Source organism: Peromyscus eremicus, chromosome 7 (genome assembly GCF_949786415.1).
Source record: "Peromyscus eremicus chromosome 7, PerEre_H2_v1, whole genome shotgun sequence".
Lineage (NCBI taxonomy): Eukaryota > Metazoa > Chordata > Mammalia > Rodentia > Cricetidae > Peromyscus > Peromyscus eremicus.
Genome location: NC_081422.1, coordinates 17,699,386 through 17,724,165, shown reverse-complemented (window position 1 = coordinate 17,724,165; position 24,780 = coordinate 17,699,386). Strand labels below are relative to the sequence as shown.

General features: G+C 55.1%; 1 protein-coding gene across 3 annotated transcripts in view; it reads left to right on the top strand.

Annotated features, from left to right (window-relative positions):
- Nucleotides 1-24,780, top strand: part of Dock6 (dedicator of cytokinesis 6) — a 59,875-nt gene that overhangs the window by 20,706 nt on the left and 14,389 nt on the right. The window contains exons 15-39 of one of the 3 annotated variants that reach the window (XM_059267475.1): nt 338-455; nt 544-614; nt 819-957; nt 1,046-1,147; nt 2,087-2,173; nt 2,394-2,625; nt 2,841-3,002; nt 4,210-4,373; nt 5,346-5,450; nt 9,037-9,129; nt 9,371-9,466; nt 10,541-10,681; nt 13,501-13,614; nt 13,723-13,893; nt 14,831-14,970; nt 15,060-15,229; nt 17,725-17,885; nt 18,220-18,402; nt 19,578-19,704; nt 20,706-20,790; nt 21,677-21,773; nt 21,885-22,019; nt 22,730-22,882; nt 23,124-23,282; nt 24,471-24,571. In XM_059267475.1, the coding sequence (XP_059123458.1) occupies nt 338-455; nt 544-614; nt 819-957; nt 1,046-1,147; nt 2,087-2,173; nt 2,394-2,625; nt 2,841-3,002; nt 4,210-4,373; nt 5,346-5,450; nt 9,037-9,129; nt 9,371-9,466; nt 10,541-10,681; nt 13,501-13,614; nt 13,723-13,893; nt 14,831-14,970; nt 15,060-15,229; nt 17,725-17,885; nt 18,220-18,402; nt 19,578-19,704; nt 20,706-20,790; nt 21,677-21,773; nt 21,885-22,019; nt 22,730-22,882; nt 23,124-23,282; nt 24,471-24,571 (3,306 nt within the window). The remainder of the gene's footprint in view (nt 1-337; nt 456-543; nt 615-818; nt 958-1,045; nt 1,148-2,086; nt 2,174-2,393; nt 2,626-2,840; nt 3,003-4,209; nt 4,374-5,345; nt 5,451-9,036; nt 9,130-9,370; nt 9,467-10,540; nt 10,682-13,500; nt 13,615-13,722; nt 13,894-14,830; nt 14,971-15,059; nt 15,230-17,724; nt 17,886-18,219; nt 18,403-19,577; nt 19,705-20,705; nt 20,791-21,676; nt 21,774-21,884; nt 22,020-22,729; nt 22,883-23,123; nt 23,283-24,470; nt 24,572-24,780) is intronic. The other 2 variants (XM_059267474.1, XM_059267477.1) reach the window with 2 other exon arrangements.

Genomic DNA, 24,780 nt, shown 5'->3' with positions numbered 1-24,780 from the left:
GCCCATCTGTGTCTGGCCTTGTACCTCCCTGAATCCAGATGTGTGCATCAAGAGGTTTTAACTGCTGGGGCAGTGGTGTCCGCCTTTTATCCCAGCATTCGGGAGGCAGAGGCAGGCGGATCTCTGTGAGTTCAGGGCTAGCCTGGTCTACAAAGCGAGTTCCACAGAGAAACCCTGTCTCGGAAAAACCAAACAATGACAACAGGAAAAGAGGATTCATCTGTCCGTGACCCTCTGTGATGCCTGGGACCACAGCCCACCCTGTCCTCAGTGCACCTGCTTCAAGACCCTCTCTCCCATGACTGCGTCCCCAGCCCTCCAATTCCTCCTTTTTCAGGAACCTGCTCTTCGTGTACCCACACAGCCTCAATTTCAGCAGTCGCCAGGGCTCTGTGCGCAACCTGGCCGTGCGGATCCAGTACATGGCTGGCGAGGACCAGAGCCAGGCCTTGCCGGTCAGTGCGGTGACCCTGCTCTGGAGGGAAGGGGATGGGGCAGGCAGAGGTTGTCCCCAGCGAGTCCCTCATGTTCCGCCTCCCACAGGTCATCTTTGGGAAATCTAGCTGTAGTGAATTCGCCCGAGAGGCCTTCACACCAGTGGTCTATCATAACAAGTATGCAGGGTTGGGTATTGCACATGGCTGACCCTGGGGATCTCTGAGGGGGTCAGGGAGGCCGAGTGTAGGGAGAGTATGCACGGAGCAGGAAGAGCAGAGGCTTAAGTTTCGGCATGCAAATGAGGTAAGTCGAGGTAGGGAGTCATCCTGTGAGACTCCCGCTCCGTAGCTGGCCCCCAGCCCCTGGCCCTGTTTCACCAGGTCTCCTGAGTTCTACGAGGAATTCAAGCTGCGACTTCCGGCCTGCGTGACCGAGAACCATCACCTCCTTTTCACCTTCTACCACGTCAGCTGCCAGCCCCGGCCGGGAACGGCCCTGGAGACGCCCGTGGGCTTCACCGTGAGCCACCGTTACCCCACAGCTTCCTCCCGACCCCTCCCCCAGGTCTCCGGCCACACCTGACCCTCACCGTTCATCTTCTCCCCAGTGGATCCCTCTGCTACAGCATGGCCGCCTGAGGACCGGCCCCTTCTGCCTGCCTGTGTCGGTGGACCAGCCTCCACCCAGCTATTCCGTCCTGACCCCGGATGTACGTGCCTGCGCCCCCAGCACCCACTCCTTCATTGCCCTGTCCTCACAGCCTCCTCCTGCCTCCCTTCAGTGCCCTGGAGAGCCTTTAGCCTCAGTGGGCACCTGGGGTCCCCTGTGCCTCCTGCCACCCCAACAGACTGTCTCTGTGGGCGGTTGCATCCCATGTGTCTCTTTCCATACCCCCGCAGGCCTCTCCTCTCTCGCTGTCCCCCAGCCTCTCTGTTCCATTGACAGTCTTCCCTTTGTGATTAAAAACATAATAATTCTTTTATTTGTTATTTTGGGGGTGTGGCTCATGTGCCGTGTGTGAAACTCAGAGAAGAGGTTTTCGGAGTCTGTTCTCTGCCATGCAGGTCCCAGGGCTTAGATGCAAGTTATTAGACATGGTGGGTGCTTCCAGTGGGTGAGAGCCTCTACTCACTGGAACATCTTGCTGGCCCTGGGATTTTTATTTATTTACTTATTTACTTATTTATTTATTTATTTATTAGGCAAGGTCACACACAGCCCAGGCAAGCCTAGAATTCTGTGTAGTCAAGGCTGACCTTGAACTCCTGATCCTTGCCTCTGTCTCCCAAGTATTGGGATGACAGGCGTGTATCCCCTCCATCAACCCATTATATTGCTACCACCATCCCGTTCCCCTTCTACTAGCTAATGAACAAGTCTGACCTTTTCAAGTCCCCCCTTAAATGCTATTCCTAGGCCATTGCTTTTTCTAGCTAGTTTTCACTCTGAACATACCCCTCAGTTTCTGTGGGTTTCCAGCCTGCCCTTAGGGCTCCCTTAGGGACAGGGTACCCTGCCACTCCCTCAGGCTGGGCTACTTTCTGGCCATGGTGTCGCAATGGCGAGGGCTACGGCCTGGTCTGGTGGCCTGATGCATGGGGGAGGGTCAGCCTGTGCCCCTCCCTCCCTCCCTCCCTCCCTCCCACAGGTGGCGCTGCCGGGCATGCGCTGGGTGGACGGTCACAAGGGTGTGTTCAGTGTGGAGCTCACAGCTGTATCGTCCGTGCACCCGCAGGTACGGGGTGGGATGAGAACCCAGGCTCCCTGGCCTGTCCCCCTCCTGCTACCCCGGGATTGAGCAAGACGCGCTTGCAACTGCCTGGTAAAGGTCTGGCCTCCAGCCACTGGACGTGACTTCAGTCCATCTGATCTGGATTGCTGACTCAGGTGGGGGGTGTGCACCCCCTGCCCCCATCCCCGCTCTCTGCTCACTCCATGCCCTTCCCTCACCTTAGGACCCCTACTTGGATAAGTTCTTCACCCTGGTACATGTTCTAGAAGAAGGGACCTTTCCATTCCGGCTCAAGGAGACGGTGCTGAGTGAGGCCACCGTGGAGCAGGAGCTGCGAGGCAGCTTGGCAACTCTGCGCCTCGCCAGCCCAGAGCCCCTTGTGGCCTTTTCCCACCATGTTCTGGACAAGCTCGTCCGCCTGGTTGTGCGGCCACCCATCATTGGTGGCCAGATAGGTGAGCCACGGCGGTTTTAGGCCTGTTTCCCCAACCCGGAGTTTCTTCCTGTGGTTCATTTGTTTCTCTGGACTCCCAGAGCACCTCACCCCAGTGCTGGTCCTTTAAGATCCCCGTGAGCTCCTGCACCCTAGCTACCCTCCCCTCTTCTGGAATGTGAGTGGGGACCTGAGAGGCTTTGGGCCGTGGAACTTGACCTTTGCTCTGTCCGACAGTGAACCTGGGCCGAGGGGCCTTTGAAGCTATGGCTCATGTAGCCAGCCTTGTGCACCGGAGCCTGGAGACTGTCCAAGATTCCCGTGGTCACTGCCCGCTGCTGGCTGCCTATGTGCACTATGCCTTCCGCCTCCCTGGCGGTGACCTCGGCCTGCCAGGCGGTGAGTGTTAGCGGGGAATGCTGGGCCACAGGAAACAGTGGTGAGCACAGCACACTAAGCAGGGGACACCTCACTTGGGTGACTTACAGGTAGACACCATCTCACCCACTCTGCTCTGGCCCCAGGGCATGTTTCTACACACTTGACCAGCAACTGATTCAGCCCATCAGCAAGAAGCTAAGAGCAGGGGCTTAAGACCGGCTGCCTGGTGTTGAGCGACCATTCTATTGCCTAGACGCCCTGTGACCCTGGCCTTACCTCTCCGAGCCTGTTTTCCCATTTTTATCATTTATTTATTTGTTTGTTTATTTATTTATTTATTTATTTTGGGGGCATTTTCTCTGTGTAGCTTTGGCTGTCCTGGAACTCACTCTGTAGACCAGGCTGGCCTCGAACTCACAGAGATCTGACTGCCTCTACCTCCTGAATGCTGGGATTAAAGCCGTGTGCTGCCACCACCCGGTTTGTTTTCTCATTTTTAAAAGGGGGTAATAGTGCTCACTTCATGAGGACACCGATAGTCACAGATGGCATTGATCTTGGAAAGTTCTTCCTACAGTGAGCTTTCACTGAGATTGGCTTTGGTGGGGTCTGAGAAGGTAGCTCAGTGGTATGCATGAGGTACTGGGTTTGAACCCCAGCACCAGAAAGAATGGTGGTGAGGGCCAGGTGGTGGCGGCGCACGCCTTTAATCCCAGCACTCGGGAGGCAGAGGCAGGTGGATCTCTGTGAGTTTGAGGCCAGCCTGGTCTACAGAGCAAGTTCCAGGACAGCCAGGGCTACACAGAGAAACCCTGTCTCGGGGGAGTGGGGAGTGGTCGGGGGGCGTAGAGGGAGGCACAGAAAGGGAGAAGGAGAAGGAAAGAAGGAGAGGAAGGGAGAGAGGGACTCGGGCTGGGGGGAAGCTCCTGGTAGCTCAAGCGTTTAGCCTGCACAAGACCTTGGGTTCCATCCCCAGCACTGAAAGAGACGTTAGCTCTTTCTCATGTGTGCCTAATGAACAGCAGCTATGAACAGCCCCAGGCTCTGTGCCCAGTGTGTCCTGTCTGCCCCAAGTCGCTGTGAAGCAGTAGCCATGTTCAGCTCCATTTTACAGTGAGAACGTGGGAACTCAGAGAAGGGAAGCGATTTCACCCAGGGCTGCTGTTTGGGAAGGGCCTGGGGTCATCCTGGCAGGGGCTGAGCTGACGGTTCCCTCTCTCCTCAGGGGTCCCTCCACCAACTGTACAGGCCGCCACACTGGCCCGCGGCTCTGGCCGTCCCACCAGCCTCTACCTGACACGCTCTAAAAGTATCAGCAGCAGCAACCCTGACCTGGCCGTGGTCCCCGGCTCTGTGGACGATGAGGTGTCCCGCATCCTAGCCACCAAGGTAGGGCAAGGGGGGCCGAAACCTCCAGCCACAAAGGCCTGGCTGCGGGCTCGGTGGGCGGGTGAAGAATCTCCATGCTGATGGAGGAAGGAAAACCAGAAGTCGCTGTTCAGAAGAAGGCTGTGGCCTGGCTGTGTGGCCTGGCTGTGTGGCCCGGCTGTGTGGTCTGGCTGAGGCTCTGAGCTGCAGGGCTGCTCTGGGGACTCTGCAGTGTTCAGCTGACTGGAGAATGGGGAGAAAGGGCTTGGCCTGGCTCAACAAAGATGTCCATGGTTCACTAGGTGCATGTACACATGCAGCCTGTGCACACTAATACAAAGGTGTGTATACACATGCAGCCTGTGTACACTAATATGAACGTGTGTGTACACATGCAGCATGTGAACACTAATATGAACGTGTGTGTACACATGCAGCATGTGAACACTAATATGAACGTGTGTGTACACATACAGCCTCTGCACACTAATATGAACGTGTGTGTACACATGCAGCCTGTGCACACTAATACAAAGGTGTGTGTACACATGCAACCTGTACACACTAATACAAAAGTATATGTACACATGCATCCTATGTACACTAATATGAAGGAATAGATATGTGTGTCCCTTGTACATATGTGCACCGATGCATATACATATGTAGCCTATGTGCACACATACATTGATATATGCACACACTGCACATACACATATACACTATGCAATACATTCACAAGTGCATATGGACAGGCCCCATGTGCACATACATACATGAATACATATGTACGTGCTCTCCATGCTCATATCTACATGGATTCAAATGCATATGCACTCCAGGCAGTTACACACTGTGCAAACACATGCACACTGCACATTTCCCAGGTTTGTGCATGGCACATGTGTGCTCTGGGGCAGTGTCCACGCGGTCTCTCATACCGCCTTCCCCGTGCTCGGCTTGGGACGTCATCCCTTCTCTGTGTATCTTCAGGGCGTGGACCGCGCCCACTCCTGGGTGAACTCTGCCTACGCTCCAGGAGGCAGCAAGGCTGTGCTGCGGCGGGTGCCCCCGTACTGCGGGGCTGAGCCCAGACAGGTGCCTCCCTACCTGCCCCCACGTGTGTCCCCGTTGCATGAGTTCCTCCCGCCTTCCCGGCTGCAGTGAACTAATCCCTCAGGGACAGCAAGGGCCCGTGACTGTCTGGGGCTGTGGAGGTCTGTGTTGTAGGTATCTGGTCAGCCTAAGGCCTTGGGCTACCACCTAGGCCACTGCGTGTTTGGGGTGTGGCTCGGACAGAGTTCTCACGTAGCAGGCATGAGGTTCTGGGTTCCATCGCCAGCACCACCAAGAAGTAAAATTAAGATTAAGAAGCCAGGCTGGGTGGTGGTGGGGCACGCCTTTAATCCCAGCACTTGGGAGGCAGAGGCAGTGGATGTCTGTAAGTTTAAGGCCAGCCTGCTCTAAATGGTGAGTTGCAGGCTATCAAGGGCTTCACAGTGAGACCCTGTCTTAACAAACAAACAAAAAACATTGAGAAAAAACACAGACCAGCAGAGACAGAACATTGTGTGGTGGTATGTGAATGGGTGCAAATCATGTGTAAATCTACCCACCTATAACTTCGCTGCCCTGCATGGACGTTCCCCATCCTTTAACCCATCTCTGCCTTAGGGACTTCTAACCATCCCCTTGGCATAGACAGCCCTTACGAGGGTGAAGCCCTGGACCCCTGGAGCTCCCCACCTCTTTTCATAAAGGGGTTTCCCCAATTTAGCTCCTTCCAGGGACCTGGTATGGGGAGGGCTTTGCCTGCAGTAGACCTGGGCTCCACCTCCCTTGGCTCAGGCCCTGTCCTGTGCCCCAGATGATTGGCTGCCTCTCCAGTCCCTCGGTTTTTAAGATGGAGATAGCACACCAGATGTTCAGGTGCCTGCCTGTAGTCCCAACTCTTGGGAGATAGAGGCAGGAGTTGACGGTCACCCTGGGCTACATGAGATCTCAGCAAAAGCAAAGAAAAGACTCAGAAAAGTGCTTGGCAACATGGTCCCAAGCATGGGCATAGGGTGGGGCCCCAGTGGGGTCCCCCTGAGCTACAGTAGACATCCCAGAAATAGACACCCATCAAACAAGTGAGCAGATTCAGAAGTGCTGGCATAGATGCTTTAACAGGCTGGAACTGGGACTCAGCAAGTAGAGCGCTGGCCCAGCATACACATAGCCCGGGCTCCATCCCTAGAACCACATAAACCAAGCATGGTGGTACACGCCTGCCTGTAAACCTAGCCTTTGGAGATGGAGGCAGGAGGATCAGGAGTTTAAAGTCATTCTTGGCTACATAGAGAGTTTGAGGCCAGCCTGGAGAACATGAGACCCTGTCCCAAAAGAAAAAGGCTGCGATCGGAGTTCATTGGTAAGGCACGTCCTCAGCCTGTGTGGCTGGGCCACACTGGCCTAGGAATATGACCAGGGCTTTGAGGAAGCTAGGCAAATACTTCAATAGCTCAGGCCCAGGCCCAACCCACCCCCAGCATTAAAAATATATATTAGATTTATTTGTTTTATGCATATAATCAGGACAGTCCTCAATTTCCTGAAAGGTTAGTTAAGCCTTGGGGAGCCGAGAGGAGGTGACCAGGTAGTAACAGGGTGGTGTCCCAGGCAGGAAGTGGTCTTCAGAGTGTGTGGCCTGGCTCAGGCATGCTGAGTAAGCAGTGCATGATGGGCCATGGCAGCTATGGGGTGCTCAAGTCCCAGTGGCTGAGCCAACTCCATCACTGAGCCTTTTCTCCTGCCCAGAACACCAGACAAGGAGTGAAGCTTGGACCACGGTACCCATTTCACAGAGGGGCATGCTGAGGCCCTGGGAGGCCCTGAGCAAGGCTGGAGCAGGAGGCCAGGCCTGTAGTCCCAGCACATACTATATTCGCTCTCTTACCTTTCTTCCTGTTCTGTTTCTTTCTTGTAGCTACATACCTCCTCCATGTTCACACACTCCACCTGGTGGTCAAGCCCTTCCATTTAACTCTTGACCTCATCCTCTGTCCTCTGGTGCCTCTGGCCTCCTCCGATCACCAATTCCTTCCCCCTGTCTGCAGTGGTGCCCTGACTTTTGGGCCATGGCCAGCCCGTCTCTGCTGCACGCCCTGCACTCCCCCGACACCATCCCCTCATCTTCACGGTTACTCCTGCCTCCCTCCCTGCCAGCACACCCCTTTCCTGGAGCCCAGAGCCTTGCCCCATCCCTGCCAGCACACCCCTTTCCTGGAGCCCAGAGCCTTGCCCCATCCCTGCCAGCACACCCCTTTCCTGGAGCCCAGAGCCTTGCCCCATCCCTGCCAGCACACCCCTTTCCTGGAGCCCAGAGCCTTGCCCCATCCCTGCCAGCACACCCCTTTCCTGGAGCCCAGAGCCTTGCCCAGACCAAGACAAGTGCTCTAGCGCGGAGCCAGATCCCAGCCCTTGTTTTTGTTGTTTGTTTTGTGATTTGAGGAGTACTGTTTGGTTTGCTTTTGTGCTTTGAGACAAATTCTTGCTCTGTAGCCCATGATGGCCTGGAAGTCACACTGTTCCTGCCTCTGCCTCCTGAGCAGTGAGATGACAGGTGTACCCCACCGTGTCCAGCTCCCTCTTCTCTGAACACATCTGATTCCCACTGCTCCTTCACCTGCCCTCACCTACACTGTCCCATGTCCTCCCACAGCGCCCTGGCCATGCGCAGGGTTCTCCTTCTATCCACAAACCCATTCACACAGACCTGTCTCTCCCTCTGCCCTCTCTGCCTGTGTGGCCCCGCCCATTGTCTCCGTCCATTCTGTTACTAGAACAAAGTACTCAAGGCCAGGCCATTTATAGAGTAACTAGCCAGGTGGTGGTGACGCACGCCTTTAATCCCAGCACTCGGGAAGCAGAGCCAGGCGGATCTCTGTGAGTTCGAGGCCAGCCTGGGCTACAGAGTGAGTTCCAGGAAAAGGTGCAAAGCTACACAGAGAAACCCTGTCTTGAAGAACAAAGAGTAACTAGTTAATTCATGCCTCCGGATGCTAAGTGAAGCTCCAGAGCACAGGCCTCTTCCTGATATATCATGTGGTGAAGGATAGCCCATGGTGACAGAGGCAGTGAGCTAACTCGGGCCTCTCCCTTCTCTCCCCTACTTTCTCCATCCCCCCTCTTCTCTCCCTCCCTCCTCCTGTCCCTCCCTCCCTCTCTTCCTTCTTTTTCTTTCTCCTTCCCTATTGTGAGGCAGGGTCCGTCTTGACTTGGAGCTCACAATCCTCCTGCCTCAGCGTCCTCAGCACTAGGATTACAGGTGTGCTCCACCTCGCCTGCCTTTCTCTTCCTCTTCTGAAGCCACTAATACTACTGTTAGGGGTGCCACCCTCATAGCCTCACCTCATGCTAGTCACCTACCCACCAAATGCCATCAACATGGCCAGCCTGGGCTACATGAGACCCTGTCTCAAAAAAACCAAACACAAACTCTCGAACACATGGATGAAGTTTCTGGCGATGTGCTCAAACCCTAACATAAATCCCTCCTCTGTTCGTGCTGACCAAGTCCCATCTCTCTCTTTGCCCATGCCCACAAGGACTGACCCTTCCTCCGTCCTGTAGCCTCATCTCTGTTCCCATCCACATCACTAACTCACTCTGCCATCCCATGCTTCCATCCCATCCATCCTAGGCCATCGACCGCAACTCTACCCGAGCCTCCTCTTACCTCGAGGCCTCCTCCTCGGCCCTGCCAGCCCCTCAGCCAAGATACACTGTGCAGAAGGTAGAGGGGGGACTAGGGTGGCTGGTCTGACGTCCACCCCGCTGCCCCACAGCAAGGGGTCCAGTGCTCCTCCCCACATCCAGAGCCCAGCCAGGGCTGGAATCTGCTCTCACCCCACCCCGCATGGCCTCCTGCTGCTCTGACCCCCAACCAGGCTTCGGGCTGCACCCCCCAGTCACGCCTCCCCTGGGTGTGTGGGAGGGTAGCACCTGGCTCTCGGTAACCCTGGCCCCGCCCACAGCTGCTGCACGAGGAGCTGGCTCTGCAGTGGGTCGTGAGCGGCAGTGCTGTCCGAGAGGTGGCCGTACAGCATGCCTGGTTCTTCTTCCGGCTCATGGTGAGGACTTCCCCGCCCTGGGAGACCTTTGAGAGAAAGTGCCTCGAAACTGCACTTGAAACCCTAAGAAACAGCCTTGAGGCTCTTCTGTAAGGAGAGATGGAGGTCACCTTGACAGTGAACCCCCTCTTTAGAGAGGACTCCTCAACCCAGAGATGGGGCCTCCTTCCTCCAAGAGACACCGAGTACTGAGAGGTCAGGCTTGCAGACCCCCCAGATTCCTTCAAGTGTGTCTTTGTGTCTTCTCCCCCAGTGCCTGCTGGCCTTGTCCCCGCCAGCCCATCCCCCATAATCCTCCAGGAGGCCGGGGAGAAAGTTAGAGAAAGGTACTTGTCACACACTTGAAGACCAGAGTTAGAGCCCCAGAACATGTGACAGAGGAGGCCGGACTAATGTAACCCCGGCACTGGGAACGCGGGGACAGGAGGGTCCCTGGTACTTGTGGACCAGCCAGCCCAGCCAAATCAGGGCGCTCCAGCCTCAGTGAGACCCGTCTCCAACAAGAGGTGGGGGCAGGGCTCTGCAGGCATGTACACTCAGACACCCACAAAACTCCGGGTTCTGAGGCTCCACCGTGGTCCCCACCTGCTCCTCAAATCCTTCCCACTGCCCCCCACTCAGGCTCCACCTCCTCGGGACCCCTTAAGCCCACTGTTCTTTTTTTTTTAAATGTATATGGTGCTCTGTCTGCATGTACACCTGCTTGCCAGAAGAGGGCATCAGATCCCATTATAGATGGCCGAGAGCCACCATGTGGGTGCTGGGAATTGAACTCAGATCCTCTGGAAGAGCTGCCAGTGCTCTTAACCACTGAGCCATCTCTCCGGGCCCCAAGCCCACTGTTCTTGGTGCTAAAGCTCCGCCCCTTCTGTCAAACCCAGACCACGCTTCAGCTGCAGCTACTTAGCTCAGAGCCACTTAGGTCCCCTTCCTGGCCTGTAGTGCCCCATCTGTCAGTCCAGCACCCCAGTTCCTCTCAAGCCCCCGCTATGTATCTGAAGCTCCTCCCACAGCACTCCAGGGCCTCCCATGGGACCGCCCTGCCCTCAGCCTTTCAACTCGCCTCACCCCCAGATCAAAAGCATGCAGCTACATTTGCTCCTGGGCCAGCGACTGGACACTCCCCGAAAGCTGCGCTTCCCTGGGCGCTTCCTGGACGACATTGCAGCCCTGGTGGCCTCTGTGGGCCTGGAAGTCATCACCCGAGTCCATAAGGTGAGGAGGGACTGGGGCTCTCGGAGGAAAGTGACCAGGTGGCAGACCAGGGCTGCGGTCAGAGATGGGGTGTGCCACGTGCGTCTGTGCGTCCGTGGTCTCTTTCTCAAGTACCTATGGCGTGCGTAGCCCTGGCTGCATGGAGTGGCACAGTAGTAAACAAGACAGGCCAAGCCCCTGCCCTCACAAAGCAGCTTTAGAGGAAAAGTGCAAGGTGAGGTGGGTGAGGCCTGGAGCTGCGGGCAGGAGGGATGCCAGGTGCAAGGGTCCTGGGGCAGGTTTGCACCTGGGCGGTGAGGGTGAGCGCGGCTGAGGCAGAGGAGTCAAGGGAGAGTCCTGGGCAGTGAGGGTGAGCGTGGCTGAGGCAGAGGAGTCAAGGGAGAGTCCTGGGCAGTGAGGGTGAGCGCGGCTGAGGCAGAGGAGTCAAGGGAGAGTCCTGGGCAGTGAGGGTGAGCGTGGCTGAGGTAGAGGAGTCAAGGGAGAGTAAGAGTTGGTGAGGACATGGAGGATGTGGGGCACACCCTGTGTCCCTCAGCTTAGTACCAGTATACAGTAGGAACATAGTAAACGAATGTTGCTATTCTGAGGCCCTGATGATCGTCGAGGCCCCAGGATCACCAGTTCCAGTCCCCACAGGAATTAGGCAAACAGCAGTCCTGATCACAGTATTCTTATGGGAGCATTCATTGAGCACCTTCTGTATGCTTCCAGCTGGATCACAGCCATCCATGAAGTGTGAATGTTATCTCTACTTTACTGATAGGGAAACTGAGGCAGAGAGTGCAGAATAGCGTAACCTGGTACCAGGCTACTGGGGAAGGAGAGGTAAAAGGATTTGAATCCGAGTCACCCTCTTCTGTGGGGGTGTATGGGGGCCAGAGAGAAAGCTCCCCTCAGACATAATAGCCATTGCCCTACTCCATCCAACCATATTCTGCAAAAGTGTCTCCTATTTTTTTTATTTAAAAAAAATTAAGTTGGCTAGTGGTGGCGCACACCTTTAATCCCAGAGCTCAGGAGGCAGAGGCAGGAGGATCTCTGAGTTCAGGCCAACCTGGGTTACAGAGTGAGTTCCAGGACAGCCAGGGCCACTCAGAGAAACCCTGTCTCAGAAAGCCAAAAAGAAATTTTTAAAAAAAATTTTATGTGGATGAGTGCTTGGCCAGTGCGCTATGCTCAGTGCCCTCGGAGGCCAGAAGAGGACTTTGGATCCCCTGGTCCAGGAGTTACAGATGGTTGTAAGCAGCCATGTGGGTGCTGAGGATCAAACCCCAGGTTGTCGGAAGAGCAAGCCTTAACCACTGAGCCATCTCTCCAGCCCCATATCCTGATTTTTTAAATTGCATTTTTTTTTGTTTGTTTGTTTCTTTTTCGAGACAGGGTTTCTCTGTGTAGCTTTGCGCCTTTCCTGGAACTCACTTGGTAGCCCAGGCTGGCCTCGAACTCACAGAGATCCGCCTGCCTCTGCCTCCCAAGTGTTGGGATTAAAGACGTGCGCCACCACCGCCCGGCTAAATTGCATTTATTTATCTGTTGTGTTGTGTGGGTGTGTGAAACACGGTGCATGTGTGGAAGTTAGAAGACTGTCCGTGGGCGGCAGTTCTGCTTCCATCATGTGGGTCAAACTCCAGACGTCAGGCTTGGCAGCAAGCACGTTCACCCTCAGCCAGCTTGCCAGCCTATCTCTTCTGATTTTACCTTATTTTTAGACAGTCTCACCCTGTAGCCCAGACTGGCCTGGAACTTGCTATGGAGACAGCCTGGCTCCCAACTCAAAGAGAACCACCTGGCTCCCGAGCACTGAGATTAAAATCGTGTGCCGCCATGGTCAACTGTCCTGGATTTTAAAGAGATGTCATTTGAGGATGTGATAGGGACATTTCAGGTTTGGGAAATGCTGCCCTTGTTACACAATGCCAGCGACCTTGGTGTCCCTGGAGCAGCTCCCAGCGCTGACATAAGTGTCACTGGTGATGGGCACCACACTTTCACGCATTCCTTTGGCATGTAATGAACACCAGCTGTATCTGGCTCCATACTTAAGGCATCCCAGCCAGGTGTGGTGGTGCATGCCTGTGGCCGCTGCATTTGAGAGGTTGGGACAGGAGAATCACAAGCTTGAGGTTAGCCTGGGCTGTGTGATACTAGCTTTATCACTCCTCTAAGACTGCTGGACTAGCAGCCAGGACCATATGTTTCCTTCACAGCTTGGGCACACAGTAGGTGCTCAATAGATGCTCATTAAATGATTACTGGTGGTGTACCGTTAGAGCACATTGATTCGCTGGAACACAGCATTCAAACAGAATCCAAGTGTTTCTCTGTACGTAAGTAGGCTGCAGGGCTTCCAGAGTTTGGCCCAGGCCCTCTCCGTCCAGCAGAGGTTTCAAGCAATGAAGAGTACCTCGCCTCCTCTCTGATCTCATTGGCCAGAGTATGGTCAGATCAGCTGCAAGGGAGCCTGGGAAATGTATCCTGTTGAACTCTGAAGTCTGGACGTAGAGAGTAGGTTATCAAACTCTGGGTGGGAGAAGAAAGAAAACTGTATTGTGGGACTGAGTGTGACGTGGCGGCCTTTGATCCCAGCTCTGGGGTGCAGAGACTGGTGGACCTCTGTGCACTTGAGACCAGCGTGGTGAGCTCTAGGTCAGCTAGGGCTACACAGGGAGACCCTGTCGCAAATAATAAAAATAAAGCAAAATGAGTATTGTGAGTGGATCGCGGAGGAGGAGGAAGGCAGTGAGGGAGTTAAGGAAGTCATGCAGAGGTGAGCCAGGCTGGGCACTGTCAGTGTGGACTGACAGGACCTGTGTCCCCAGGACATGGAGCTGGCTGAACGGCTGAATGCCAGCCTGGCCTTCTTCCTCAGTGACCTCCTGTCCATAGCGGACCGAGGCTACATCTTCAGCCTGGTACGAGCTCACTACAAGCAGGTAGGTATGCATGGTGGAGGGTGGGGGTGTGGCAGATGGCGTCGTGGGACCCATGGAGTCTGTGGGCACGGGGATGCTGATGTCACCCGGACATCCCCTGCCTTGCAGGTGACCACTCGGCTGCAGTCTGCCCCCAACCCAGCTGCACTGCTAACCCTCCGGATGGACTTCACCCGCATCCTGTGTAGCCATGAGCACTATGTGACCCTTAACCTCCCCTGCTGCCCCCTGTCGCCCCCAGCCTCCCCCTCCCCCTCGGTGTCCTCCACTACTTCCCAGGTAGGTGGGCCTCCTCCTCCCCCTTTTCGCCTGAAGTGGCACATCTTCAACCCATCTGATACATTTCTGTTCACTCTCTTCTGGTCCCCTGCCCTGGCACACCCCTGACCTTTGACTTTTCACCTCTGTCTTCACCCATGACTTCTCAGAGATTTCCAAGGAAAAAATGACTCCTTTTGGTCTCCAAATTCAATTCTTGGACTTGCATTCAGGCTGCTGTTTCTCAGCCTTCTGAGTTTCGACTCCATGTCATAACTCCTCATGGATGGGTTATTCCTTTAAAGATTTACTTATTTTATCTGTATGACTGTGCACCACCTGGTATTGGTGGAGGCCAGAAGAGGGCACTTGGTCCCCTGGAACTGGCATTACAGGTGGTTGTGAGCCACCATGTGGGTGCTGGGAATTGAACCCAGGTCCTCTGGAAGAGCGGCCAGTGCTCTCGACTGCTGGGCCATCTCTCCAGTTCCTCTGACCTTTAACCCTACGCCCGCTGACAGTACTATTGCACTGATATTGTCATCTTACAGTAAGTGAGCAAAATATCACGATGGCACTTCCTTGGGAGATATTTCTCATTTAAAGTTTTATTTGCTTTGTTGGGGGGCATCTGTGCGCTGTGATGATAGTGTGGCACTCAGAACAGTTCACAGGAGTGCGTACTCTCCGTCCACTGTGTGGCCTCGGGGATCAAACTCAGCTTGTTAGGCTTAGTGGAGAGTGTCTTCCTGCCTGAGCCCTCTTCCTGGCTCCTCCGGAAGTGCTTTTAGGAGGGGAAAGTGGGAAATATCCAGATTTAGGATCTGTGGGTTCATCTCTCCCTCCCGACCACTCATCTCCAGCTCTTGGTGCTAATTTCAGTTACCACCATGGTGGCCATGGTGGTGACTTTTTACCTCTGACCCTTGACCCTGGGCATCCACTCTATCATCTGCAGAGCTCCACCTTCTCCAGCCAGGCCCCTGACCCTAAGGTGACCAGCATGTTTGAGCTAAGCGGACCTTTCAGGCAGCAGCATTTCCTGTCTGGGCTCCTGCTGACAGAACTGGCCCTAGCCCTGGAGCCCGACGCTGAGGGGTGAGCATGGGGCCTGGGTGTGGCCAGCGGAGACTGACGTGGGCCGGGGGCCATGTCTGCATCATGCTGAGCAACCTGTCACTCCACAGGGCGTCCCTTCTGCACAAGAAGGCCATTAGCGCCGTACACAGCCTGCTCTGCAGCCACGATGTTGACTCCCGCTACACAGAGCCCACCGTGAAGGCCAAAGTGGCCGAGCTGTACCTGCCCCTGCTCTCCCTTGCCAGGGACACACTGCCACGGCTGCATGGCTTTGCCGGTCAGAGGGCTGGGAAGATGGGGTTTCATGGGCCAGAGAGTTGATCTCGGGATGTGGGGTGGGAGAATCAGATTGGGGGGTGGCTGGTCAGCCTGAGGGTGAGTGGCGCAGGGTCAGGCTCTCACAGCATCCGCACCAAGTCAGTTAGTTACCTCTCCGAACCTTAAGTCTCCCCTGGAAAGTGAAACCGTGTTGGCATCCGTTATGATAAAGAAACACACGTGGAGAATTGTCGTCAGCCCGGGTGTCGAGGGGCCTCCTGATGACATGTGTTGCCTTCTGACAGGAAGGGGGAGGCTCAGTGGGAAGCAGGCAGCAGAGAGGACGGCCTAGTGCTCTTGTCTTTGCTCATGAGTCTGTTCTTAGCTGCAAGTGTTTCTTCATGGCATTCAGGAACACTCTAGGGCAGTTGCTTGGGTACAGAGGGACCTGTAGATTCATGCCTTTCCTAAGAATGGGGAAATTCTCAGCTCTTCTAAATTTTTTTCCCTGCTTCCTTTTCTCTCTCCTGCAGTGGCTCATGTTAGAGTGTTTCTTTGTGTCTGCCGTTTGCCCGTGCTTTCTGTTACCTTCATCTGTCTTCAGCCAACCCCCGTCCATTGTGTGTGTGCACGCGCGCGTGTGTGTGTGTGCGCACGCGCACGTATGTGTGCGCGTGCGTGTGTGTGCGCGTGCGCGTGTGCGCGTGTGCGCGTGTGCGTGCGCACGCGCATGTGTTGTGCATGTGTGTGTGTGCAGTGTGTGCGTGTGTGTGTGTGTGTGTGTGTGTATGTGTGTATACACATGCGTGTGAGGGCCCGAGTGTGATGTCAGGAGTCAGCCTTGATCACTCTCCCACTTTACCCGCTGAGGCAGGGCCTCGTCGGGCAGACCTGGAGCTTGCTGCCAGGGCTCGTCTCGCTAGCCAGCTTGCTCTGGATCCCAGGTCTGCACCTTCTCAGGCTGGAATTACAAGCGTGTTGCCATGTCCATCTGGCATTTATGTGAGTGCTGGGCACCTTAACTCCAGTCCTCATGCATGCGTGGCAAATGCTTAGCCCCGGAGCCATCCCCAAGCCCAAATTCTTAATTTCAGACACTGTATCTTTTAACTTATAAAATGCCTAATTTGATTTAATTTTTTCATACATTCCAATTTTATTTGTTTTTGTCATTTTTTTATATTGTTTCATGTGTATGACTTTTGTCTGCGTGTATGTATGTGTACCATATGCATACCTGGTGCCCACAGAAGCCAGAGGGTATCAGAACCCTGGCACCGGAGTTATAAGTTGTGAATCGCCATGTGGGTGCTGGGAATTGAACCTGAGTCCTTTGGAAGAGCAGCCAGTGCTCTTTTATTTATTTATTTTGGTCTTTTGAGACAGAGTCTCTCTATGTAGTCCTGGCTGTCCTGGAACTTGCTATTTAGACCAGATCTCAAACTCAGAGATCCGCCTGCCTCTGCCTCCCAAGTGCTGGGATTAAAGGCGTGCGCCACCAGGTCCAGCCACAGCCAGTGCTCCTAACCACTGAGCTATCTCTCCAGCTCCCTATTTTTCATTAAAAAAAAGTATTTGTTTGTTTTCTGAGTATGTGTGTAGACACACACATGAACATATGGAAGTCAGAGGACACTGTGAGAGTGAGTTCTCTCCTTCCGCCCACGTGGGTCATGGAGATCCCAGTGTACGTCATCAGGCGCAGCCGTGGCCATCTTAAGGCTGAGCCACCTCACTGGCCCTCTAGCTTTATTTTGGAATTCTTTATCTTTGAACCCACTTCTGTCCTTCTCTGGCTCTTCCTGTAAAGGCGTTGCTTGCTAAGGGACATTTACTCTTTCTTCTCTGTGTCTACTTGCGATGTCTTGGTCAATTGCCCATATTTTTCTGTCTTGCTACACGTCTTATAATTTTGTGTTCTCTTTGGACATTGTATATGAAAACTGCAGTCGGGAGCGGTGGTCCAGGGAGGGTGGTCCTTTTAGTGTCTAGATGGATAGATAGCTCCCACCTCCCCTGTCAAGCTGGAACTGCACCAAGCTGGGTGGGGCTAGAGTTTTCCTTAGGTTCAGAATACCTGTTATCTGTCGGTGGCAGCCAGGTGTCATGGCACATGCCCTGTGACCAGTAGTCAGGAGGCTGAGAAGCACTCCCAGCCCAATCCTCAAGTTGTGTTCTCAGTGTTAACTATAGAGCTGTGTCCACAGTAACATAGTTTAAGTCCAAAGATTCAATGTGAGCCATAGGAAACGATTGACCTGGCCTGGTCTGGGATGGCTGATGTCAGAGGATACTGGAAATTTGGAATGAAAGCAACAGTTATTATTTTTTTTGGGGGGGGTGTTCTAGACAGGATTTCTCTGTGTAGAGAACTACACTCTGTAGACCAGGCTGGCCTTGAACTCAGAGATCCACTGCCTCTTGAGTACTGGGATTAAAGGCATGTGCCACTACTCTGACTAAAGCAAGGTGCTTCCCAGTGCCTCATTCTCTCATGTCCTGTTCTGCCTCTAGAGGGCTCAGGGCAGCGGTCAAGACTGGCCTCCATGCTGGACTCAGACACAGAAGGTGAAGCGGACATTGGGGGCACCATCAACCCATCTGTGGCCATGGCCATTGCTGGGGGACCTCTGGCTCCTGGCTCTCGTACCAGCATTTCCCAGGGCCCCTCAACAGTAAGTCTGAGGCTCATCCCCATGAGACCTTTGAACTCAAGCCCACGTTGTTGGCTGGGGATGTGGCTCAGTTGGCAGAGTGCTTGCCTGGCGTTCACAAAGGCCCGGCACCACATAAACTGCATGTAGTGGTGCACACCTGTGATCTAAGCACGAGGAGGGAGGTGGAGGCAGGAGGATCAGAAGTTTAAAGCCATCTTCAGATTATGTTGTGAGTTGGACACCAGCCTGTGTCTCCAACAAAACAGAAAGGGTGTCATGGCATGAGATACAGTTGGCCACAGTTCACCGTGTATAAGGAAAATAAAATTGACTCTGTTCCCTCCGCACCCAGGCAGCGCGCTCAGGCTGTCTCCTCTCTGCTGAGTCCAGCCGGACCTTGCTGGTGTGTGTGCTGTGGGTCTTGAAAAATGCAGAGGCAGCCCTTCTGCAGCGCTGGACTGCTGACCTGGCCCTGCCCCAGCTGGGACGCCTCCTCGACCTGCTCTACCTCTGTCTGGCTGCCTTTGAGTACAAGGTGTGAGGGGGTGGGGTGAGGCTGAGGTGGGGCTGAGCTCAGCACACACCCGGAGCTCAGGGGCAGACTGTCTGTCCAAGGGCTTGTATGAACTGGGGGTGAAAGGTGAACTGTGGCTGTCCTCAGCTTTGGAGTAAGGTGACGCATGACTTCATGAATAGAACGCTGCACTGGGGGTGTGGTCCGTCATAGAGTGCTTGACTAGCATGCATGAGGTCCATCCATCCCAGGATGAAGGAGAGTGAGGAGGGAAGAGGAGGGAAGGCCGCATAAGCCTGTCGTCCTAGTTCCTGGGTGAAGGAGCAGATTCGGAAGTCAAGATCATTCTCGGCTACATAGTGAATTCAAGGCCAAATGAGAAAATGAGAAAGTTAGAGAGGGAAGGAAGGAGAGAAGGTGGAAAGCTGCAAGGGAGTCTGTAACATAGTGCTTAGTTTGCAGGTGCTGGAAGAAGTGTGGTGGGGAGGAGGAGGACAGTGGGGAGGAGGAGGACAGTGGGGGGGGAGGGCAGTGGGGAGGAGGAGGACAGTGGGGAGGAGGAGGACAGTGGGGAGGAGGAGGACAGTGGGGGGGGAGGGCAGTGGGGAGGAGGAGGAGAGTGGGGGGGGAGGACAGTGGGGAGGAGGAGGAGAGTGGGGAGGAGGAGGAGGGGGGAGGAGAGTGGGGAGGAGGAGGACAGTGGGGAGGAGGAGGACAGTGGGGAGGAGGAGGAGAGTGGGGGGGGAGGACAGTGGGGAGGAGGAGGAGAGTGGGGAGGGGGAGGAGAGTGGGGGGAGGAGGAGGGGGGAGGAGGAGGATAGTGAGGAGGAGGACAGTGGAGAGGAGGAGGACAGTGGGGAGGAGGAGGACAGTGGGGAGGAGGAGGACAGTGGGGGGGAGGACAGTGGGGAGGAGGAGGAGAGTGGGGAGGGGGAGGAGAGTGGGGAGGAGGAGGGGGGAGGAGGAGGATAGTGAGGAGGAGGACAGTGGAGAGGAGGAGGACAGTGGGGAGGAGGAGGACAGTGGGGAGGAGGAAGAGAATTTGGGGTTGGTGAGATTTTGGAGAGGAGGCTGCGTTGTGTCTTCGGGCAGAGGCCCTGGAGGTAGGAATTGCCCTGAGCAGAAGGACTAGGCTACCTCGGGTCCTAGCAGAAGGAACACACATCACCTCCAACCCCAGCGCTCTGCTTTCTCAGGGGAAAAAGGCTTTTGAGCGGATCAACAGCCTCACATTCAAGAAGTCCCTGGACATGAAAGCGCGGCTGGAAGAGGCCATCCTGGGCACCATCGGGGCACGGCAGGAGATGGTGCGGCGGAGCAGGGGTGAGGTGACAGTGGGGAGGGGTGACGGTGCGGTGGAGCAGGGGTGAGGTGACAGTGGGGAGGGGTGACAGTGCGTCGGAGCAGGGGTGAGGTGACAGTGGGGGGGGTGACAGTGCGGCGGAGCAGGGGTGAGGTGACAGTGGGGGGGGTGACGGTGCGGTGGAGCAGGGGTGAGGTGACAGTGGGGAGGGGTGACGGTGCGGTGGAGCAGGGGTGAGGTGACAGTGGGGGGGGTGACGGTGTGGTGGAGCAGGGGTGAGGTGACAGTGGGGAGGGGTGACGGTGCGGTGGAGCAGGGGTGAGGTGACAGTGGGGAGGGGTGACGGTGCGGTGGAGCAGGGGTGAGGTGACAGTGGGGAGGGGTGACGGTGCGGTGGAGCAGGGGTGAGGTGACAGTGGGGAGGGGTGACGGTGCGGTGGAGCAGGGGTGAGGTGACAGTGGGGGGGTGACGGTGCGGCGGAGCAGGGGTGAGGTGACAGTGGGGGGGTGACGGTGCGGTGGAGCAGGGGTGAGGTGACAGTGGGGAGGGGTGACGGTGCGGTGGAGCAGGGGTGAGGTGACAGTGGGGAGGGGTGACGGTGCGGTGGAGCAGGGGTGAGGTGACAGTGGGGAGGGGTGACGGTGCGGTGGAGCAGGGGTGAGGTGAAGTGGGGGGGTGACGGTGCGGTGGAGCAGGGGTGAGGTGACAGTGGGGGGGTGACGGTGCGGCGGAGCAGGGGTGAGGTGACAGTGGGGGGGTGACGGTGCGGCGGAGCAGGGGTGAGGTGACAGTGGGGAGGGGTGACGGGTTCATGTGTCACTGCTCTCCACATGACACGTGTGACTCCCACCTGTCCCCACAGCCCGTGGGGTCTAGTGGTGGTGTCGGTGGCGCAGGTTTTGTCTTTGCCCAGTGTCACTCTGCTTAACCCTACGTAGATGTCTTCCTGCGTGTGTGTCCCCATGCTCACGCATGTCTTTCCCTCTCCACACACCTCTGAACACGCATTGTGCATGGCAGAGAGAAGTCCATTTGGAAACCAAGAGAATGTCCGCTGGCGGAAGAGTGTCACCCACTGGAGACAGACCGCGGACCGTGTGGACAAGTAGGTCAAAGCTGGGTCTTTCTCATTACCATGATAAGCCCCTGAGGCAGGCCACTTTAAAACAAGTTTTCTCGCCTGGCGGTGGTGATGCATGCCTTTAATCCCAGCACTCGGGAGGCAGAGGCAGGCGGATCTCTGTGAGTTCACGGCCAGCCTGGTCTACAGAGTGAGTTCCAGGACAGCTAGGACTACCCAGAGAAGGCTTGTCTCAAAAATAAACAAACAGCCAGGCGGTGGTGGCGCACGCCTTTAATCCCAGCACTCGGGAGGCAGAGCCAGGCGGATCTCTGTGAGTTCGAGGCCAGCCTGGGCTACCAAGTGAGTCCCAGGAAAGGCGCAAAGCTACACAGAGAAACCCTGTCTCGAAAAACCAAAAAAAAAAAAAAAAAAAAAAAAACCAAACAAACAAATAAGAGTGTTCTCATAGGCTATGGTGGTGCAGGCCTGTAATCCCAGTGTAAATAGTTCCAGGCCATACAGAGCTACACAGAGAAACCCTATCCCAAAAAAAAAAAAACAAAAGAAAAAACAAAAATAAAAAAAAAGTTGTCCCGTGAGACCTACCTTAATCCCTTCTCAGGACACACTCCTAATAACCAAAACCTGTCTAACTAGCCCTGCTTCTTTTTTACCCCTTTAAGTGGGTCTAGGGATCAAGCCCTAGATCCTACCAATGTTAGGCAGGGGCTCTACCACTGAGCCACACCCCAGCCCCTCACTGGGGGTTCTAGGCAGGGACTCTACCACTGAGCCACACCTCGCTCTTGCTCTCCATCTCTTGACTTCTTCAAGCTGAGGACCAAGCGGAGGGTGGGAGAGGGCTCTGCTCTGCTGTGTCGTGGGGTCTGACTCCAAGTGGCTTCACAAGGTCACCCCTGCCCTCCAGGACCAAGGATGAAATGGAACATGAAGCCCTGGTGGATGGAAATCTGGCTACAGAGGCCAGCCTAGTGGTTCTGGACATGCTGGAGATCATTGTACAGGTGTGACTTGATCCAGTGTCTGTCCTGACCTCTCATTCCGTCATGGCCCCATAATCCCTCAGCTTCCCAGACCCCATAACCATCCTTGTCTCTTAACACCCCTCCATGAAGACGGTGATGTTGTCCGAGGCCCGTGAGAGCGTCCTGAGTGCCGTGCTGAAAGTCGTTCTGTACAGTCTGGGGAGTGCCCAGAGTGCCCTCTTCCTGCAGCATGGCCTCGCCACCCAGCGAGCACTGGTTTCCAAGGTAAGCACTCCTAAACAGCAGCCACAGTTCACAGAGATAATAATAGCTCATGTATTGAGCACCTGCTGTGTGCCGGGCAGTTCATGACACAGAGCCTCCACAGCCGCATTTCTGAACTGAGGGGTAAGGCCTGGCCTGGTGACCATCACCTGTCATCCCAGCACTTGGGAAGTAGAGGCAGGAGGACCAGAAGTTTCAGGCCATCTTTGGCTACATAGCAAGTTCAAGGCCAGCCCAGACTGCCCAAGATACTGTTGCAAAATAAGAACAACCAAAAAAAAAAAAAAAGTCTTCCAGAAATATAAATAGGCTGGGCCGACTTATACATACCTTTCATCCCAGCTTTGGGAGGGAGACACAAGAAATCAGGAGTTTTGGCTCTACAGGGAGTACAAAGTCAGCTAAGATACCTAAAAGAGCCTGTCTCAAAAAATAAAAATAGCTAGTCCAGTAGTGACGCCTTCAATCCCAGCACTCCCAAAGTAGAGGCAGGCAGATCTCTGAGTTTGAGGACAGCCTGGTCTACAGGGTGAGTTCCAGGACAGCCAGGGCTTCACAGAGAGACCCTGTCTCAAAAAAAAAAAAGGAGTGGGGGGATCCTAGGTCAAAATGGCCAGGGTCACTTGACAGGGTCCAAACAAAGACCCAAATCTTATCATTAGCCCAAATCAGAGTGGGCTGAACAGCATCTCTCTGGGTCCTGGGGGCAGTTTCCGGAGCTCCTTTTTGAGGAAGATACAGAGCTTTGTGCCGACCTCTGCCTGAGGCTTTTGCGACACTGTGGGAGCCGCCTCAGCACCGTCCGCACACACGCCAGCGCCTCGCTCTACCTGCTCATGCGCCAGAACTTCGAGATCGGCCATGTATGGGGGCCGGGTCCAGGGCTCCAGCGGGGGTGGCACAGGACAGGGGGGCAATCAGCAAGTGTCATCCAGTGTCATAGGCCAGGAAGAGGGGTCAGAGTGTGGGAAGCGTGGGGTGGACAGGTGGGTGGGAAGTATTAACTACATACGGCAGCTGACAGGTCAGCAAGTTTAAGGGACCCTGGTGTGGGGAGTCGTTACCTGAGGCTCTCAGGGTAACGCTGCCTCCCTGCTCCATCAGAACTTCGCCCGTGTGAAGATGCTGCTGACCATGTCCCTGTCATCCCTTGTGGGGACGACTCAGAACTTCAGTGAAGAGCACTTGAGAAGGTCCCTCAAGACCATCCTGACCTATGCAGAAGAGGACATAGGGCTGAGGGACAGCACCTTCGCTGAGCAGGTGAGACCTGTGTTCCCTTCCCCCCTCCCACTGTGGATGACGTGTAGGTTTGCCCCTGTGGTTTTGGTTTATTTATTTATTTTTGGTATTTATATTTGAAGTTTGGTATTATGAGACAAGGTCTCACTCTATATCCCAGGTTGGCCTCAGACTCACAGCAATCCTCCTGTCTCTGCTACCTGAGTGCTGGGGTTATATGCATGATCCACGAAGACAAACCTTTTTTGTTATTGAGATAAATTTCCCCCTTCCCCGCTCTCTTTCCCTCCCTCCCCTAAACCAGGAGGCCTACATCTCATTATGTAGCTGAGGCTGGCCTTGAACCCCTGGCCCTCCTGCCCCGCCTCCCATGTTCTGAGGTAACTGGTATGCTCCACCACTCCAGCTTCTTTGTCTTCTTTTGGATGTCTCAGCCTCAGCCTAGGCTGGCCTGGAACTCATTATGTAGCCAGGAGGACTTCTGACTTGTGGCCGTGGTCCTGGCTCTGCCTCCCAGCGCTGGGACGACAAGGTGTGCGTGTGTACGTGTGTGCACACCCAGCCTGCCCTGCTGTCCCCCCGACTCACTGTGCGTGTGTGTGAGTGTGCATGTATGGATCCCTGTGTGCACGTGTATGTGGAGGTCAGAGGTCAACAGGGGGATGTCTTCCTCAGTCTCTCTCCACCTTATTTTGTTGTGGTGGTGAGTTTTTTCAGATGGGTTCCACTATGTGCCTCTGGCTGTCCTGGACCTTGCTATGTAGGCCAGGCTAGCCTCAAATTCACACCAATGGGCCTTCTCCGCCTACTGAGTGCTGGAGTTAAAGGCATGTGCCACCGTGCACAGTTGTACCTTATTTTTAGAGACAGTGTCTCACTGATTCAGCTAGACAGAGATGCCCTGTGTCGTAGTCATCATCATCATCATCATCATCATCATCATCATCAACATCATCATGTCTGTCCCATGTCCTGGTTCCCCACCACACCTCCCCACCCCACCCCCTACACCCCACCCCCGCTTCCCCAACACAAGGATTATAGTCAAGCCTTACCTCGCCTGGCTTTGGACAGGTGCTGGGGGTCAGACTCAGGTCATAGGCTTGCATGGCGAGCACACTACCCACTGGGCCCTCTCCCAGCCCCGCCCTCTTGTCTTAATCCTGACCCCATTGCCCTTGCTGAGCCCCGGACGTTCACGTGCTGCAGGTTCAGGACCTCATGTTCAACCTGCACATGATCCTGACTGACACCGTGAAGATGAAGGAGCACCAGGAGGACCCCGAGATGCTCATGGACCTCATGTACAGGTGAGGGCGAGTCAGGCCTGGAGAGAGGAGGCCAGGTGAGCAGGGCAGCTGAAGGGCACAAGACGGCACAGAACAGGGGGACAGACAGTTACGGACACGTGTTCATCAGCTCTCCAGTACTAGAACACACACCCAAGACAATCATCTTGGAGAGAGAAGAGGTTGGGCCAGCAAGTTGGCTCAGGTGTAAAGGTGCCTGCCGCCAGGGC